General features: G+C 39.6%; 1 protein-coding gene across 2 annotated transcripts in view; it reads left to right on the top strand.

Annotated features, from left to right (window-relative positions):
* Window positions 1-417: 417 nt before the first annotated feature.
* LOC121571931 (heterogeneous nuclear ribonucleoprotein L-like) overlaps window positions 418-20,151 on the top strand; it is an 81,263-nt gene continuing 61,529 nt past the window's right edge. For both annotated transcript variants that reach the window (XM_045216237.1, XM_041883731.2), the window contains exon 1: window positions 418-790. In XM_045216237.1, coding sequence (XP_045072172.1) covers window positions 587-790 — 204 coding nt within the window. In that variant the 5' untranslated portion in view covers window positions 418-586. The remainder of the gene's footprint in view (window positions 791-20,151) is intronic.

Below are 20,151 nucleotides of genomic sequence, written 5' to 3' on the forward strand. Positions count from 1 at the left end.
AATCGTGCAAGAGGTCACACGTTTGCCACTCAACCCTTTATTTTACATAAGTTTGAATGCACTTCAGCTATTCAGAAAAGTGGCAATGTAAAACTAAAGCTGTAAGAACTGTTATATATATTCAAGAGGTTATGGTTGGCTACACACTGATACCACGCGGTAACAATGTTGCGCTTTACGAATTTAAACATTGTTTCTGTTGCAGCAGAGGCACTGATATGACAGCTCGAGCAGCGGCAATAATCTCTGCGTACTTTACTGCAGAATGTGGAGACTGGAGAGCGCTTGCTTTCTCTGTTGAAAGACAAAGACTGACCAATCGGTATCTGTATTCCTAATTAGCAAGCACAGACCGTCCAATGAGGGACGTGCTGGGTGGGTTCTCCACTCACACCTTCTCGGGGCCACTCTCTGGTATAGAACAGCGAAGGAGGGCGCGTTACAGAATGACATACAGGTTTTCTTGCTGCACACTACGCCAGAGACAATTATAAAAAAAGAACGAGAGAGACCTTTCGACGCACCACTAGTCCGTCTTCACGCTTTGTGTCCAATAAGGATTCAATCGCTGTCCATTTGAAGAGCCATGTCGCTTATTGAAGAATACGAGGAAGGGGAGTATGGGAGGGCGCCTAAGCGACTGAAGACCGCGGAGGTGGAGGAGGGCGAGGAGCTGGAGGAGGGAGAGGATTCGGACTCGGAGTCTGCAGGGCTGCTCCGAGATGTGGAGAATGTAGGAGCCGAGAAAAGGCCCCGGTGGACCGCAACGAAATACGGACCTGAAAGACGGGTAAGGGAAGCGCGCCCTTATTAGAATATAACATCTGAATCTGATCTGTTACAATGTTTCGCAATATTACTGTGAATAACTGGCAATGGTGACAATGTTGCTACTGGAATAGTAGCCTAGCCTATATATAGGCTATTAATTCATTGGGTTCCTCTGCGATTGATAACCTGGCTGTCCTTTGCAGTCAAGATGTCAGTTGACTGTCTGAAATCCTACATGTAAGATTGTAGGGTACTCTCCAGCTAAAAATCATACAATGCATGGGCAGACTACAGTTATTTTCTACTCTGACAAGGTGTAAATCTTGTTAAGAAAATATGCCCACGTGTTGAAGTAAAACGGGATTGCAATATGATCCACATGACATGGATTATAACTGATTTATTTGACAATTTATGCATAACATTAAACTGCATAAAAAAAATAAAACAAGTGCTTTACAGAGTTTTAACCAGCCTGGTCTCATAGACTAGATGTAACATAGTAAATGTATACTGGGACTCTGAAATTACTTTTGGTATGGTTACATAAAACATATTTGGTGGGGGTGGATGGGTGGGTGTACAGTGGGGAAAAAAAGTATTTAGTCAGCCACCAATTGTGCAAGTTCTCCCACTTAAAAATATGAGAGAGGCCTGTAATTTTCATCATAGGTACATGTCAACTATGACAGACAAAATTATATTTTTTTTCCAGAAAATCACATTGTAGGATTTTTAATGAATTTATTTGCAAATTATGGTGGAAAATAAGTATTTGGTCAATAACAAATGTTTCTCAATACTTTGTTATATACCCTTTGTTGGCAATGACACAGGTCAAATGTTTTCTGTAAGTCTTCACAAGGTTTTCACACACTGTTGCTGGTATTTTGGCCCATTCCTCCATGCAGATCTCCTCTAGAGCAGTGATGTTTTGGGGCTGTCGCTGGGCAACACAGACTTTCAACTCCCTCCAAAGATTCTCTATGGGGTTGAGATCTGGAGACTGGCTAGGCCACTCCAGGACCTTGAAATGCTTCTTACGAAGCCACTCCTTCGTTGCCCGGGCGGTGTGTTTGGGATCATTGTCATGCTGAAAGACCCAGCCACGTTTCATCTTCAATGCCCTTGCTGATGGAAGGAGGTTTTCACTCAAAATCTCACGATACATGGCCCCATTCATTCTTTCCTTTACACGGATCAGTCGTCCTGGTCCCTTTGCAGAAAAACAGCCCCAAAGCATGATGTTTCCACCCCCATGCTTCACAGTAGGTATGGTGTTCTTTGGATGCAACTCAGCATTCTTTGTCCTCCAAACATGACAAGTTGAGTTTTTACCAAAAAGTTATATTTTGGTTTCATCTGACCATATGACATTCTCCCAATCCTCTTCTGGATCATCCAAATGCACTCTAGCAAACTTCAGATGGGCCTGGACATGTACTGGCTTAAGCAGGGGGACACGTCTGGCACTGCAGGATTTGAGTCCCTGGCGGCGTAGTGTGTTACTGATGGTAGGCTTTGTTACTTTGGTCCCAGCTCTCTGCAGGTCATTCACTAGGTCCCCCCGTGTGGTTCTGGGATTTTTGCTCACCGTTCTTGTGATCATTTTGACCCCACGGGGTGAGATCTTGCGTGGAGCCCCAGATCGAGGGAGATTATCAGTGGTCTTGTATGTCTTCCATTTCCTAATAATTGCTCCCACAGTTGATTTCTTCAAACCAAGCTGCTTACCTATTGCAGATTCAGTCTTCCCAGCCTGGTGCAGGTCTACAATTTTGTTTCTGGTGTCCTTTGACAGCTCTTTGGTCTTGGCCATAGTGGAGTTTGGAGTGTGACTGTTTGAGGTTGTGGACAGGTGTATTTTATACTGATAACAAGTTCAAACAGGTGCCATTAATACAGGTAACGAGTGGAGGACAGAGGAGCCTCTTAAAGAAGAAGTTACAGGTCTGTGAGAGCCAGAAATCTTGCTTGTTTGTAGGTGACCAAATACTTATTTTCCACCATAATTTGCAAATAAATTCATTAAATATCCTACAATGTGAATTTCTGGATTTTTTTTCTTCTCAATTTGTCTGTCATAGTTGACGTGTAGCTATGATGAAAATTACAGGCCTCTCTCATCTTTTTAAGTGGGAGAACTTGCACAATTGGTGGCTGACTAAATACTTTTTTTCCCCACTGTATAATGCAACATCTAGCAACCCAAAGGCTAATTAACAACTTTTCAACTACTCACTACTTTTTAGTAATATAATAGGAATTGTAATTCGTAACATATCATACGAAATGGGTGATGGACAGCCACAAATTAATACATACCATATGAAACGTAACATATCATACTAAATGGAGTGTCTTGGATTTACATACAGAATAATATGAAATGCTTTGAGACCATGTTGCAACAAACATACTGAACCCTATATAGACTACAGTAGTAGTATGCCTACTATCATAACCGTGACATGAATATTGACTGATATTTGTGAAGTTAGGTGATATCAGTCTTATCCTTAGCCTAATATTACATTTACATTACATTTACGTCATTTAGCAGACGCTCTTATCCAGAGCGACTTACAAATAGGATATTTTGTGTTGAGGGAAGGCACATTATGTTGAGTTCACAGAATGTTTTCTAACCAGACAATGGAAACTCAGATGTTGGTTCACTGATAGAGGAGTAATGGTGCTGCTGGTAGGTTCCTCAAACCTGGGTTGTATTCATTAGTGCACACCGTTTCAAGACGTAGCAAAACTCAAATAAGTGGATTTGGAAATGTCCACTACCTCCTGCTTTTTGTAAAAGTGCATAGTGACATGACATCTCTTCAGTGAAGGTGATTTGCACTGCTTACATAGGCTAAGTCTGTAGGCTGTGCTACACTGTCAGAGTATAGTCTAGTCTTATACACCTGTCACCATTAGACAGTGCATTATTGATGGTGATCCATGGGTCACTCGGTTGGATAGGCTATGCGAATTGCAACATCTCCACTTCTGATGTCTAACGTCTGGAATTAAATTATGTGAAGACCTGCTCATGTTCTGCAACTCTGACTTTACCATGACATGAATAGTTGACTATTATTAACAGTAAATAGTCTATAAACTTATAGAAACAAGTTTAACCCTGCACAAGAGGAGAGGACCTCCGTGTGTAAAGGGGAACTGAGTATTTGGATTGTAAACCATAATCTACTGAATTGTCCAGTGAAAATGAGCATCCTGATTTTCACTCATGTTTTAGATCTGATTTAGCTCACCCCAATCTCTGCGGGGTGCATAATGCAGCCCAGTATGTGCCTTGATTTGAGATCAAAACCAGACAGGAATGCAGGAAGAGAAACCAGCTCCCTGCTCTGTGTGCATAGGACTTTCTCCGCTACATCTTCTCAGAAGATTATCATAAAACCAGTCCCGGCATGCGGAGGCATTGAATGCATTATCTAGATTAGCTATGCAGTGTTTTAGTCTTTGCTAGCTCGGGCGGTGCAGATCTTTAGTCCGTTGATCGGCTTTTCCGCTTATCACCAAGGAAAAGCTGTGAATCCGCCACCGGCAAGACAGATTCAGCTGCCTGATGTCAGAACCTGCTGTGGAGCATGCGCCTTATCTGTACTCTCTCCCAACTAGGGCTGTCCCCGACCAAAAAAAATCTTAGTCGACCAAGAGTTGTCTGTTCTTTCGATCAATATATTGGTCGACATTTTAAAACATGTATTTTGTATGTTTGAATAAAATCAGCTATATTTAGGCTACCAAGCTTGTCTGATGCTTTAAGCACTGCGATAAATAATTAAGACACACAAATGACTAAAGAGGGTGTCAGAGATCAATATAGCGTAACCAGAAGAAGAAAACCTGTTCCCGACCATACTCCTCCCACCTCCCACTGCTCCTGAAGTGGCCGGTAATAGGCTACACCAGTGGTCAGCAACCTTTTCCATTTGGAGTGCCAAGTTATCGTACCATTTCTACTGATCTGCGTGCCAGTTATGATTTTCGTATGCACATTTTCGTGGAACAGTTTAATTTAATTTATAATAAAGTCTTCATATCTCAAAATCAATGTCATGTGGTTAATCAAAATCTAAATGAAAATGATACAAATCTAAAAGTAACTTATATTGCCATTGCCAATATGTAAAAATAGCCTACATAAAGCCAACAAATAAAAACATTGCAGCCCGCAGGTAGAAAATATCCTGATAAAAACAAATATCCTATAAATCACATTGGCTACTCATGGCCTGTCTGCGAGGAACTTGAAACATTATCAACTATTGTATTAACTTGGTCCCGCCTAAAGCTTGTGCTAGCAAACTTGCAACATTGTATAACATATTCTGGCCCCTCAGAGTTTCCTGGGTCAGTGAGCTCCGGACAGACAGACACTGCTGTAGTTATTTTGCGCAAGGGATAAGAAGTAATCAGGTAGGCCTATTTTATGACGTTTCCACCGGATCAGAACATGACATTTTCATGCTGAGAGGTAATCAAAAGGGAGAGAGCTGGAAAGATTTTTCAAATAGGCTACGTTGAGGAACTATTGTCATTCTCAATAGATGTAAAAACAGACTTTGTTTACTTGCTGTCTGAGGTGAAGAACAAATTACTTTGAAAAGCTCCACAGTGATGGTGGGTTAGTCCACTCAGACAGGTGTCTCGTGTACCATCATTTAAAAAATATATATTTGCCACTGCTCGACTAAAGAAATCTTGGTCGACCAACAGCCTATCGGCCAAAAAATCAACCAGTCGACTAAATGTGGTCAGCCCTACTCCCAACTATGAAATGGAAGAGCAACAACAACTTTCACACCACAGTCCACGGTCATCTAGACCAGATGGCAGCCTCGGGTAAGATGAAGGGGGAAGGGTGTGTCTCTTTGTTAACAACAGTTGGTGCACAACCTCTAACGTTAAGGAAGTGTAAAGTTTTTTGTAGCTCTCTATTAACCACCACAAACTGATGCTTGCACTAAGACCACACTTAACAATATCTATAGGGCCATAAGCAAACAAGAAAATGCACATCCAGAGGCGGCACGTCTCGTGGCCGGTGATTTCAATGCAGGGAAACTGAAATCCGTTTTACCTCCTTTTTATTTATTTTTTTTTTATTTATTTTTTCATACTTTTTAAAAAAAATTTTTTTTTTTTTTTTTTTTTAATGGATCAGCTTAATATTGCAGATAGATTGTATCTTCTATCAATGTAATTGTCTGCATCACTTCCAATCCCCCATGTTTTTTTTATTTTTATATATATATTCCCCTTTATTACTTTTCAACCCCACCATCCTTTCCCTACTTGGAGTAAATTAGTGAACAACAACGCCCAGGCCTCTACTTCCGGTCTATACTTACTATCTACACCTTATGGACAGAGTTAATTTTACAATAATTCTATATCTATATCTATATATATATATATATATATTTATTTATTTTTTTGCTCCTGAACTTCTTCTACTCTCAACCTCTCCGATCATTTTCATGATGTCCATCCGGTTTGCTTCTAAATGCCATATCTTTCTAACTGTGCTCTTTCCCAAAAGCTCCCAACATACAACCTATATACTTATTATGGACACAGTATGCTTACATTATTAGCTATCTTTGTTATTATTTGTTGTTATTTGTTATTAGTCCCATCCTTCAACTCTATTCAATACCTCCCATCTATCTCTTAACACCATCCATATAGGATTTCTATTTGCCATATATATTTCAACCATACTGTGATGTTTTACAAAAGTTCTGAACCTTTCTATTCTCATTGCTTCTACAGATTGTGAATTAAAAATAAACATTTTTGCTAAAAGTATTATTATATTATTGATTGATTGACTATGACTTTTCAGATCACCCAGTAATGCTATCTGCAAGGTTAGTTCCAGGTAAATATTGCAATCCTTTAGCCATTCCTGGACCTGTGTCCAAAAACAAGCTACAAATGGACAGAACCAAAACAAATGATCTAATGATTCTATCTCTTCACAGCTAAATCTGCAGAGCTGGGAAGATTGTATCCCCCATATAAATAACATTCTATTGGTAGCAAGAATTTTATATAATAATTTAAATTGAAAGATTCTAATTTTTGAATCCGGTGTCGTTTTGCGTGTCAGTTCATAAACACTATGCCATGGGATCGGTACGTCAAAGATCTCTTCACAACTATTTTGCAATCTATATGGGACTGCTGTCAATCCTTTGGTCCTTAAGTGAAACTGATATACTTTTTTATTTATCACAGTTTTCCTTAACCAATTATGTTCTTTAATGCAAGGCCGACAGACAAGTTCCTTACTTTCTCCCCCTTCAACTTTCCTCTTCCACTTTTGCGGTAAGGCTGCAATTATTTGGTTGTAATTTTGGGTAGAGCAGACATTTCCATATGTTTTTGTTAGCTGCATGTGCGACATAACTCCACCAGTCCTACCGATGATATCATTTACGAAGATTATACCTTTTTTAAACATTCTGTCAAAAAATAAAGGTTTTTTGTCAATTAGTATATTTGAATTTAACCACAATATTTGTTGCATTATTTGTTCTGTCGCTTTCTGGAGGATTAAATTGAAATTGCAACCAACTTTCTATGGCTTGTTTTAGAAATAGTGACATTTGGGAGATTATTTCCTTTTCAAATAACTGAAAGTGAGAGGTTGTAATCTGAATAAAGGGAAAAAGGCCTTTCTTGAACAGTGGGTGAGACAATCTTACTAATTTGCTTGAGAACCAGTTCGGATTTAAGTATAACTTTTGGATGACTGAAGATTTTAGTGATAGGTCTAATGCTTTAATATTTAATAATTTCTGTCCTCCGAATTCATATTCATTATATAAATATGCTCTTTTAATTTTGTCTGGCTTGCCGCTCCAAATAAAATTGAATATTTTTTTCTCATATAATTTAAAAACTGTTTGCTAGGCGTAGGCAAGACCATAAGCAAATAGGTAAACTGGGATAATACTAAAGAGTTAATCGGGGTGATTTTTCCACAAATTGACAGGTATTTTCCTTTCCATGGTAGTAAGATCTTATCTATTTTTGCTAACTTTCTATTAAAATTTATTGAAGTGAGATCATTTATTTCCTTTGGGATATGTATTCCGAGTATATCCACATCACCATCAGACCATTTTATTGGTAAACTACATGGTAATGTAAAAATTGTATTTTTTAGTGATCCAATACGTAATATAGTACATTTGTCATAATTTGGTTTTAATCCAGAGAGGTTAGAAAATGTATCTAGATCCTCTATGAGGCTGTGGAGGGATTCTAGTTGTGGATCTAAAAGAAAACATGAATCATCTGCGTACAATGACACCTTTGTTTTTAAGCCCTGTATTTCTAATCCTCTGATATTATTATTGGATCTGATTTTAATAGCTAACATCTCGATGGCCACAATAAATAGATATGCCGATAGTGGACAACCTTGTTTCACTCCTCTTGACAGTTTGAAACTTTCTGAGAAATAGCCATTATTTACTATTTTACACCTAGGGTTACTATACATGATTTTGACCCATTTTATAAGAGATTCTCCAAAATTGAAATGCTCCAGGCATTTATATATAAATTCCAGTCGAACTTTATCAAATGCCTTTTCGAAGTCTGCTATGAATAGCAGGCCTGGTTTCCCATATTTTCCATAGTGTTCTATTGTTTCCAATACTTGCCTTATATTATCTCCAATGTATCTTCCATGTAAAAAACCTGTCTGATTAGAATGAATAATATCCGACAATACCTTTTTAATTCTATGCGCTATACATTTTGCTAGGATTTTTGCATCACAACACTGAAGTGTAAGGGGCCTCCAATTTTGTAAATGGACTGGATCTTTATATTTTCCACTTGTATCCTGTTTCAGTAATAATGAGATCAGACCTTCTTCTTGAGTGTCAGATAATCTACCATTTACATAGGAGTGGTTAAAACATGCTAATAACGGTCCTCTTAGTATATCAAAAAGGTTTGGTATACCTCGATTGGTATGCCATCCAACCCTGGAGTCTTCCCGGACTTAAAGTCTTTAATTGCATCCAGAAGTTCCTCCTCTGTAATTTCACCTTCACATGAGTCTTTCTGTGTGGCTGTTAATTTGACATTATCAATAGGAAAAAAATCTCTACAATTAGCTTCAGTTAGAGGAGATGGAGGCGACTGAAAAGAAAACATATGCTTAAAATACTTTGTTTCTTCCTTCAAAATATCATTAGGTGAATTATGGGTGACTCCGTCAATTGTAACCAGTTTCATTAAGTTCTTTTTGGTAGCATTCCTATGTTGAAGATTAAAAAAGAATTTTGTGCATTTTTCCCCATATTCCATCCAGTTTGCTTTATTTTTATAATATATTACACTTGATCTTTCTTGAATAAGTTTTTCCATTTCTTTTTGTTTTTCCTCTAATTTATTCTGAGCCTCTATGTTACAGTTTTTATTGCCATCTATCTGTTCTGTTAGACTTTCTATTTCCTTTCTTAGTATAAACTCTTTTGACCTAAATTGCTTTTGTTTTCGAGATGAGTACTGAATTGCATGGCCTCTAAAGGCACATTTAAAGGTGTCCCATACAATAAGGGGATTCGCTGTACCTATGTTATGTTGGAAAAAGTCAGTTATAAATTCCTTTGTTCTAATTATAAATAAATTATCATCTAATAGGCTTTGATTAAATTTCCAATATCCTCGCCCACGTGGAAATTCAGTCAGAGTAATGTATATGCCTATTATATGATGGTCCGACCGCATTCTGTCCTCTATCAACACTTTTTTTTACTTTTGGTGCCAACGAGAATGAGATAAGAAAGAAGTCAAGACGACTAGCTTGATTCAGTCTCCGCCATGTATATCTCACTAGATCAGCATATTTAAGCCTCCATATATCTACTAGTTCTAATGTATCCATGACATTCACAATTTCCTTAAGAGCATGTGGGTGATTGTTTGTGGTGTGATTTCCTTTTCGGTCCATTGATCTATTTAAAACAGTATTATAATCCCCCACCATAATAATATTGTCTTGAGTTGCTTGCAGGCTTGATAATTTATTATATATATTGTCAAAGAATTGTGGATCATCATTATTTGGTCCGTAAAGGTTAATGAGCCATATCTGTTTACGGTCCAATACCATATTTAAAATAATCCATCTACCTTGCGTATCTATTTGGACAATTTGCACATTCGGATCGAAATTACTATTCATTAATATCATCACCCCTTTTGAATTTCTTTGCCCATGGGAGAAGTATATTTCCCCCCCCATTCTTTTTTCCACGCTACTTCATCTCGAATTGTTGAATGAGTTTCCTGTATACAATAGATATTTTATTCCTTCTCTTTGAGCCATGTAAATATTGTTCTTCTTTTGTTATTATCAGCTAAGCCATTACAATTATAACTGGCTATACTTATTTCACCATACACCATAATGAGATACAAGTTTCAAGTCTATTTATCATTATATATGTTTGTAAATTTACCAATAAAAAATAGCGTAATGATTGAGTGTCCATATAGCTGTACCGTGATATTTGCATTGCTACGGAGTAACCCTTCAATTGTTCTCCACTAATTCCCCCGCTAAAGCCCCTCCCCATCCCAAGTTGAGCCGTCATCCCAGTGATCAGCATCCCCCCCACGTCCCTCCGTATCCCTAAGGCCCCGAGAGGCCAGGACCCATCCATCGAAAACAGCACACAGTGCCACCCACAAAACAGAAGCAGGTTAACCGCCAAAAGCATTTCCAATGCTTTCACCTCTATATATATATATCTATATAACTATTTTTTTTTTTTTTATTATGCATATCCTATTTTCCATCATTATCAATTAATATGCGTAATAATGTCGGCAGTTCACGCATAGGATTCTAACATATAACCAGGATTGCCATTGTATTACATTTAATTCATTGACAAGCAATTATTATCCTAGCAAATAATTCCCGCGGTCCATCCCATACCCCCCCCAACATCCCCACCCCCCCACAACAGATGCCAGACCAGCACACACGCACATACTCACATACTCCAACACACTCAACCCCCCTCCTCCACAATCCACCATAAAATCCGATACTCAACGGCTGTTATATCCCAGAGCCCAACTCGAGAAATAACTTGATCTACGAGTGCACATACAGTTAAAGCTGATTGAGAAAGCATGCAAATTGAGCAGAAATTGACAACAATGTGAGATTTGATTAATCTACTTAATCTATGTCAAGTCCTAGGTGATGGAGATCAGATCCACCCTCTTCACCTGAGACACAAACACTCTGATCCCCTGTTGTAACCATTTTCCCAAGCATCTCCATGCGGTCAGACCTTTGATTATTTTGTGCCACCTGGGCCACAATGATAAACCCCCCTCTCTGATTGTCCGAGTGTGACCCCCTCCCCATGGGTTACTGCAGCCAGTGTTGCCAGCACTGCCACTACCTGGGTGGGCGTACCCCACCGGAATCCCCACCGGCTAGGTAAAAGGTCGTCAAGGTTCTCATTAGCAGCTTTGAGAATTTCCTTGTATATTATGCTCTCCCATCAGGGGGCTCTGGCTTTGTAGGACCAACCCTGCCAGGCAGGCTCAGAATCTTGAGGGCGGTGCTGCTCAAGTAGGTCTCTGACCGCATTTATTTCTCTATTTAGGCTGCATATTCACAGCAGGTCCATAAAATAGATGGGAACTTCTCTTTGGTGTATGGGTCGCTCAGGTGGGTGTCCAGGTTATAGGGTTAGGGATCTTTCCATCATGATAGGACAATGAATAATTAGATTAGATGTATACTATATTTAAAAATGTATATCCCTCATCTACACAAAATTGAAAGCTCTCTCTCTCACTACCCCTGTTCATAGACCCCCGGTCGGCTCTGGGATATGCAACCATTTCCCCTCTCACTCACTTAACGCCGTACCTTTTCAAACACAAAAATGCACACCACATGGTTGACTGCGGAAGAAATGGGCCGAGCGTGCAAACGCACCCGCATCCACATCTGCTGCAAGGGGGAAAGGACGCCAGAGAGAACACAGGACCAACCACAACAATCATCCGCCAAAACAACAACCTCCCGCCAAAAAATCCATGTTCTAATTATTTGTATATAAAGATGTATTATTCTGCTTGTTATATCGTTTTATCCATTTATAAAATACTATACTTACTATAAATATTATTTAATATTACAATCCCTATCATTGCTAGTATCAGGTGCTCCAATATTTGACTCCTCCATTACAACTTTTAGAATAGCCATGGAGTAGTCTTTGTGTCTCTGAACATTTGGTTGTCAACATATAATTTATCCACCACTAGTGCAACACGTTTCCCTTTTAATCTGTTTTCCTTGAAGATTGGATACAGAACTTTGCGCCTTTCTACAATCTCCTTCGGGAACTGATCATTCATGCCAGCAAGTCTTTTTCCCAGGCTTTTCACCATAGCTTTGTCCTTAAAAAAAAGCAAATTTGGCAACGATTGGGCGCTCATATTTCTGTCCTCTTTTTCCGAAACGGTGTACACGTTCGAGTTGGATTTTATCGACCGCCTCGAGTGGGATTTGTAGCGCTGTATGCAGGAAGTCCTTCATAATATTTTCTGTTATTTCTCCCTCCTTTTCCTGAATACCCGTAAGTACTAGATTTTCCCTCATCGATCTAGTTTGGATGTCTAGTAAGGCTTCTCTCAGAAGATTGTTCTCCTTTTTTAATTCCCTAACGTCCGTTTCCATTTTAGAGACTGTCACTTTTATTTCTTTGGTTTCTTTCTCCATTACCAAAGCTTTTTCGTCACTCATTTGAAGACTCGCTTTCAACTCTTTTACGTCTTTACTGACCAGTTCTAATATGCCCAATTTGTCATTTATCGACTTCAACAGGTCGCTTTCCACACTTACCATACCCAGTGGTGAAAAGCATATATCATCTGTATCTGTCGATGAGTCGCGTTTCCTTTTGGGGATCGGCTCTCCACGCTTGTCTTCAGTCATGTTTGGGTGTTGCTTGTTGTAGTAATATTTGTCGATATATTTCTCTAGCCTTATGATCTTATTTCTGTTATTATCCAGATTGAATTATATTAACTGTGAATATATGAAATGCTAATATTTAGTCTAACTTACTGATTTTGAATATTATGTTTTTATCTTGAGGTGTTTTGTACCGATTTCTATTCAATACGCCATCTTGTTTACGCGCCTACTCTGGTCTTGGCACCTGCGCTCTAGCTAGCTCTTTGGAGGGAGCTGAAACTCTTTACACTGTTACACTGTGAGAGGCTCATTTTTACCATCATGTCACCTGTGTAACTAGAGGCGACAAAACTCTTGATCACCTTTACTCCACACACAGTAACATATACAAGACTCCCCCTCGCCCTCCCTTTGGCAAATCTGACCATAACTCTATCCTCCTGATTCCTGCTTACAAGCAAAAACTAAAACCTGGAAGTGGTCCGATGAAGGTGGATGCTAAGCTACAGGACTGTTTTGCTAGCGCAGACTGGAATATGTTCCGGGATTCATCTGATAAAATTGAGGAGTTTACCACATTAGTCACCGGCTTCATTAATACGTTTATCAACGACGTCATCCCCACAGTGACCATACGTACTGTACATATCCCAACCAGAAGCCATGGATTACAGGCAACATCTGCACTGAGTTAAAGGCTAGAGCTGCTGCTTTCAAAGAGCGGGACACTAATCCGGACGCTTATAAGAAATCCCACTATGACCTCCAACGAGCCATCAAACAGGCAAAGCATCAATACAGGACTAAGATCGAATCCTGCTACGCCGGCTCTGACACTCGTCGGATGTGGCAGGGCATGCAAACTATCACGGATTACAAAGAGAAACCCAGCCACGAGCTGCCCAGTGACGAGAGCCTACCAGACGAGAGCCTACTATTCTTGCTTCGAGGCTAGCAACACTGAACCATGCATGAGAGCACCAGCTGTTCCGGACGACTGTGTGATCTCGCTCTCCGTAGCCGATGTAATACCTTTAAACAGGTTAACATTCACAAGGCCGCGGGGGCCAGACAGATTTCCAGGACGCGTACTCAGAGCATGCGCTGACCAGCTGGCATGTGTCTTCACTGACATTTTCAACCTCTCCCTGACCCAGTCTGTAATACCTACATGTTTCAACCAGACCACCATAGTCACTGTACCCAAGAACGCCAACGTAACCTGTCTAAATGACTTTCGCCCCATAGCACTCACACCTGTAGCCATGAAATGCTTTGAAAGGCTGGTCATGGCTCACATCAACACCATCATCCCAGACACCCTGGACCCACTTAATTTGCATAACCCCCCAACAGATCCACAGATGATGCAATCTCTATTGCACTCCACACTGCCCTCTCCCACATGGAAAAGAGGAACACCTATGTGAGAATGTTGTTCATTGACTACAGTTGAGCGTTCAACACCATAGGGCGGCAGGTAGCTTAGTGGTTAAGAGCGTTGTGGAACGAGTCGAAAGCTTAAATTTCCTTGGTGTCCACATCACTAAGGAATGAACTTCGTCCACACACACCAACACAGTCATGAAGAAGGCATGGGCCCTCAGATCCTCAAAACGTTCTACATCTGCACCATTGAGAGCATCTTGACCGACTGTATCACCGCTTGGAATGGCAACTGCTTGGCATCGGACCGCAAGGCGCTACAGAGTGTAGCACGTACGACCCAGTATATCACTGGGACCGAGCTCCCTGCCATCCAGGACCTCTATACCAGGCGGTGTCAAAGGAAGGTCCTAAAAATGTGTCAAAGACTCCAGCCACCCAAGTCATAGATGGTTCTCTCTACTACCGCACGGCAAGTGGTACCGATGCACCAAGTCTGGAACCAACAGGACCCTGAAAACCTTCTACCACCAAGCCATAAGGCAGCTAAATAGTTAACCAAATAACTACCCGGACTATCTGCATTGATCCCCTTTTGCACTAACTGTTTTGACTCATCACATATGCTGCTGCTACTGCTTATTATCTATCCTGTTCCCTAGTCACTTTACCCATACCTATATGTACAGTTGAAGTCTGAAGTTTACATACACCTTAGCCAAATACATTTAAACTCAGTTTTTCACAATTCCTGACATTTAATCCTAGTAAAAATTCCCTGTCTTAGGTCAGTTAGGATCACCACTTTATTTTAAGAATGTGAAATGTTAGAATAATAGTAGAGAGAATGATTTATTTCAGCTTTTATTTCTGCCCACAAATGTTCTATAGGATTGAGGTCAGGGCTTTGTGATGGCCACTCCAATACCTTGACTTTGTTGTCCTTAAGCCATTTTGCCACAACTTTGGAAGCATGATGGGGTCATTGTCCATTTGGAAGACCCATTTGCGACCAATCTTTAACTTCCTGACTGATTTCTTGAGATGTTACTTCAATATATCCACATAATTTTCCTTCCTCATGATGCCATCTATTTTGTGAAGTGCACCAGTCCCTCCTGCAGCAAAGCACCCCCACAGCATTATGCTGCCACCCCTGTGCTTCACGGTTTGGATGGTGTTCTTTGGCTTGCAAGCGTCCCCCTTTTTCCTCCAAACATAACGATGGTCATTATGGCCAAACAGTTCTATTTTTGTTTCATCAGACCAGTGTACATTTCTCCAAAAACTACGATCTATGTCCCCATGTGCAGTTGCAAACCGTAGTCTGGCTTTTTTATGGCGGTTTTGGAGCAGTGGCTTCTTCCTTGCTGAGCGGCCTTTCAGGTTATGTTGATATAGGACTCGTTTTACTGTGGATATAGATATTTTTGTACCTGTTTCCTCCAGAATCACCAGGTCCTTTGCTGTTGTTCTGGGATTGATTTGCATTTTTCCTACCAAAGTACGTTCATCTCTAGGAGACAGAACGCGTCTCCTTCCTGAGCGGTATGATGGCTGCGTGGTCCCATGGTTTTTATACTTGCGTACTATTGTTTGTACAGATGAACGTGGTACCTTCAGGCATTTGGAAATTGCTCCAAGGATGAACCAGACTTGTGGAGGTCTACAACTTTTTTTCTGAGGTCTTGGCTGATTTCTTTTGATTTTCCGATGATGTCAAGCAAAGAGGCACTGAGTTTGAAGGTAGGCCTTGAAATACATCCACAGGTACACCTCCAATTGACTCAAATTATGTCAATTAGCCTATCAGAAGCTTCTAAAGCCATGACATAATTTTCTGGAATTTTCCAAGCTGTTTAAAGGCACAGTCAACTTAGTGTATGTACATTTCTGACCCTCTGGAATTGTGATACAGTGAATTATAAGTGAAATAATCTGTCTGTAAACAATGGTTGGAAAAAATTACTTGTGTCATGCACAAAGTAGATGTCCTAACCGACTTGCCAAAACTATAGTTTGTTAAGAAGACATTTGTGGAGTGGTTGAAAAACAAGTTTTAATGACTCCAACCTAAGTATATGTAAACTTCCGACTTCAACTGTACATATCTACCTATATTACCTCATAGCCCTACACATCGACTCGGTACTGTTACCCCTTGTATATAGCAAAGTTATCGTTACACATTGTGTATTTATTCCTTGTGTTTTTATTTTTCTATAATCTTTCGATTTTTCTCTGCATTGTTGGTAAGGGCCCGTAAGTAATCATTTCACTGTTAGTCTACACCTGTTGTTTACGAAGCATGTGACAAATCTTAAAAAATATATATATATGAATTATGAGGCCTTTATGTGCTTGTTATGATTAAATAAATGCTTCAAAATTAATAAGTGATGTTAGCTGATGAAGATGATCTTGTAGAACAAAACGTATAAGATCTCCTAAGCCTGTGTGTACCACAGACCTTATGTCCGGCGTTTATCCAAAAATCCTACAAAAAAAAACATTCATTTCCCCATAGGCCTACAAAAAGACACCATTACTATTGCGCTCTATTTGCTAATTTGATTATATTTGAAGAAATACACCTTTTTGCCTTTCGCACTTCAATGCACATGTGTAATTTAACGTAGCCTCCATTTAAATGAGATGCTGTTTGTCAAATAGACTCCATTGATGATCTGTTTTTATTTGTAGGCCTATCCAATTCATCCCAATTAGGTAGCATAGGCCTACCCTGATAGCCTATCTGAGTACTGGATGCTGATGCTGAGCTTGTGCATGGTTAAAACCTGCAATTTGGGATGCTAAATTACACTTTCTCATTATCAGTCTTTAAAGGAAAGATTCACCCATGTTGAATGTTATATAATTTTTTGGCATCTCTGATCATTGGTCTTTCCGCAATGATTTTCACGTTGCCTTATTATAACAACAAAATAAAACATTTGTTCACAAAAAATATTGTTCTCACATATTAATATTATTTAACACTGTACATAATAGGAATGAGTGGTTTTGGGTGTATTTTTCCTTTAAGATGAGGCACCATAGTCTGAAAGGACATTTTTGCATCTATTTATGAATTTTGAGATTTTTTTGTATTTTGGTCCCTTAATATTAGTTATTTCAACAAGTAAACATAAAAATGTCCAACATTTGATGTAAATGTATATTTTCTTTTGTTTATCATACTACCGTCATAGAAATGTCATGCATTTTAACCACATTCAAATGGACATAAATCCATAATTTCAAAGCTCACTACATTTAATCATGCATAATTTAAAAGCCTATTTCATAGACAATGTTCCAAACTGATCTATATGTAGTGACTTCTTTTGAGGAGATTGTGATTGGGACTAAATATGCATTTGGCGATTGGTAGGCAAAATTCATTGTATTTCTCTTTAACTGCCATTTCCTGAAAGCCAGACCCTTCCCACACAGCAACTCGTCAGAAGAACTCTTCAGAAGCATCTGCATTCACCAAATCAAATTGTGTGTGCTTATCCTTAGAAATATTCTCCAGACTTGGATTGAGGGAATAGTTGATATGTTGTCCAATTTTCTTCTAGATCACATTTTATTTGAACAAATTTGCCAAAAATGCTTTTTATGTACGTGTCTTTAGTATTTCACAGATTTAGTATCTAACACCACTCTATATAAGTCCGGTCCTGGAGTGTCTTAACAGTGTCCAGAAATACGGATTTGCGGTTCATGCAAATATGCACATATTTAATGAGATATCACAACATATTGCATATTTAAATACAATATTAAATACAATATTTCAGAAAAATTGTAATACAAAAAAGTATTATATTTGTGTCTACATTCAACTGGTAAAAGTTCATTGTGATATGAATAAGGGGGGGGGGGGGAAATACCTTATTAGGGGGTTTGTGCCTCGCCTAAATGGGATTGGTCTACCATAAACAGTGCTGGGGATATCTAAGAAATTGCATATTGATTTTAATTTTCTAATGCGGTATTCAGGCAACAGGTAGAGCTGGGCCCTCTCCTCATTGCTGATGTGTGTGTGTGTGTGCATGTGCGTGTGACTGTGTGGGAGTGACCTTGTGGGCAGCGTGGACTGCAGACAGACCAGGTTTGCCTGCAGTGTGTGTGTTTGTGTGTGGGCTGGGCTGGGCTGGGCTGGGCTGGGTGCTGCTGTGTGATGCAGAGTGACAATGTAAAATGGACTGAGACTGGGGATGACCTGAGAGGGCAGAGTGTGTTCTGAGTCATCACTACTGATAATATGACAGCTGGGACTGCTACTGAAAACCAGCCGTACACTGGAGACAGGGAGACGGAGAGACAGAGAGAGAGAGACAGAGAGAGAGACAGAGGTAGGCAGAGAGAGAAAGAGAGAGAGAGAGAGAGAGAGAGAGAGAGAGAGAGAGAGAGAGAGAGAGAGAGAGAGAGAGAGAGAGAGAGAGAGAGAGAGAGAGAGAGAGAGAGAGAGAGAGAGAGAGAGAGAGAGAGAGAGAGAGAGAGAGAGAGAGTGAAAGAAAGAAAGAAATAGGTAGAAAGAGAGGTATGAGAGAGATTATTTTATTTTGACAGGAAGTCAATGAGCAACCTATCAGCATAGCGACAGAGACGTATGACTTAGTCCATGACTAAATGTCACGCTTAAACTATTAAGTAAAATATATTTAAAGGTGTTTGAGCCTGTGGCATAAAATGTATTTATATTTCACACTGTCTTTGAAGAGGATGGAAAAGAGAGAGCGTCTGATAAAGGGAGAGATGAAAGCTATAGACAGACAGAAGTTGAGACAGTCTGCACCCAGTAGAGAACACATGCACAGCATCTTTTGAAGTTGTCTGAAAAGTCTGTGTGGAAGATTCTTTAACAGTGAAAAACAAGATCAGTGAAAAACAATATTATTTCAAGACAACAAAAAAGCACATTTGAACTGATGCAGTTGGATGTCTTGTTTGATTTCCACTGTAAACACTGTTTTGATGACTGCTGAGCACATTAGTGTATGGTTTGGTAGTGTGAATGTGGTTATTTGTATTTATGGTTTGTGCAGTGGTGTAGTTTTGTGTATTTGTTTAGTGTGAGAGGTAAATGACCTGGCTCTAAAGTATTGACCTTGTAGCCTACCTAGTGTGCCAGAATATATTAAACATTGCAAGTCAAATCCAAGGCATATCAAAGGATCAAATATTGAATAAAAAAAAACATAAGGGCAAAGAAACAGTTTTAAGCTTGTCTTTTTAGGTTTAGGTCTTTTTTGTTTGCCTCTGACAAAGGTGCTTAAAACTTGCAGTGGTGCAAAAGCCAATCTGCTCTGGATAATTCTAGCAGTGCTGACAGAGAGCGCTTGTGTGTGTGTGTGTGTGTACTTGTTTTCCTACATTATCAGGACCCCGATGTCCTAACAATTCATCCAAATGTCCTGAAAAGGTAGGAAAAAAATTACTTTTTTGAAAAGTCTTTGTTCAGGTCCTGAATTTGTTCAAATGTTATTTTAAGCTTAAAGGTTTACAATTTTGCGGTTAAGGTTAGGTTAAGGGTTAGGGGTTAGGGAAAATATGATTTTTAATGGTCAAACATTTTAACACTTCAAAAACTCCTGAAATTTCCCGAAAACAAAGCTGTGTGTGTGTGTGCGTGCGTGCGTGAATGTATGTATGTGTGTGGAGCCTAGGGCTGACCACAATTATTCAACTGGTCAATTGTTTAGTCGATAGGCTGTTGGTCGACCAAGATTTATTTAGTTGAGAAGTAGCAAATATATATATACTTTCTTTTTTATGGCACACGAGACACCTGTCTTATTCGCGCCCATCTCAGTTAACTAATCCATTGCGGAGGCCGAGACTAATCCATTGCGGAGGCTGCGGGGATGGCACAGTCCAAGAAGAAGGGGAGTGTGGCTGCACAATGCACGTCTCTCTCCAGAATGCGCTCTCTCCGGCCAATTTGTGCACATTCATTGATTCATAACTTCATT

This window comes from Coregonus clupeaformis, chromosome 1 (genome assembly GCF_020615455.1).
Source record: "Coregonus clupeaformis isolate EN_2021a chromosome 1, ASM2061545v1, whole genome shotgun sequence".
NCBI classification, from domain to species: Eukaryota; Metazoa; Chordata; class Actinopteri; order Salmoniformes; family Salmonidae; genus Coregonus; species Coregonus clupeaformis.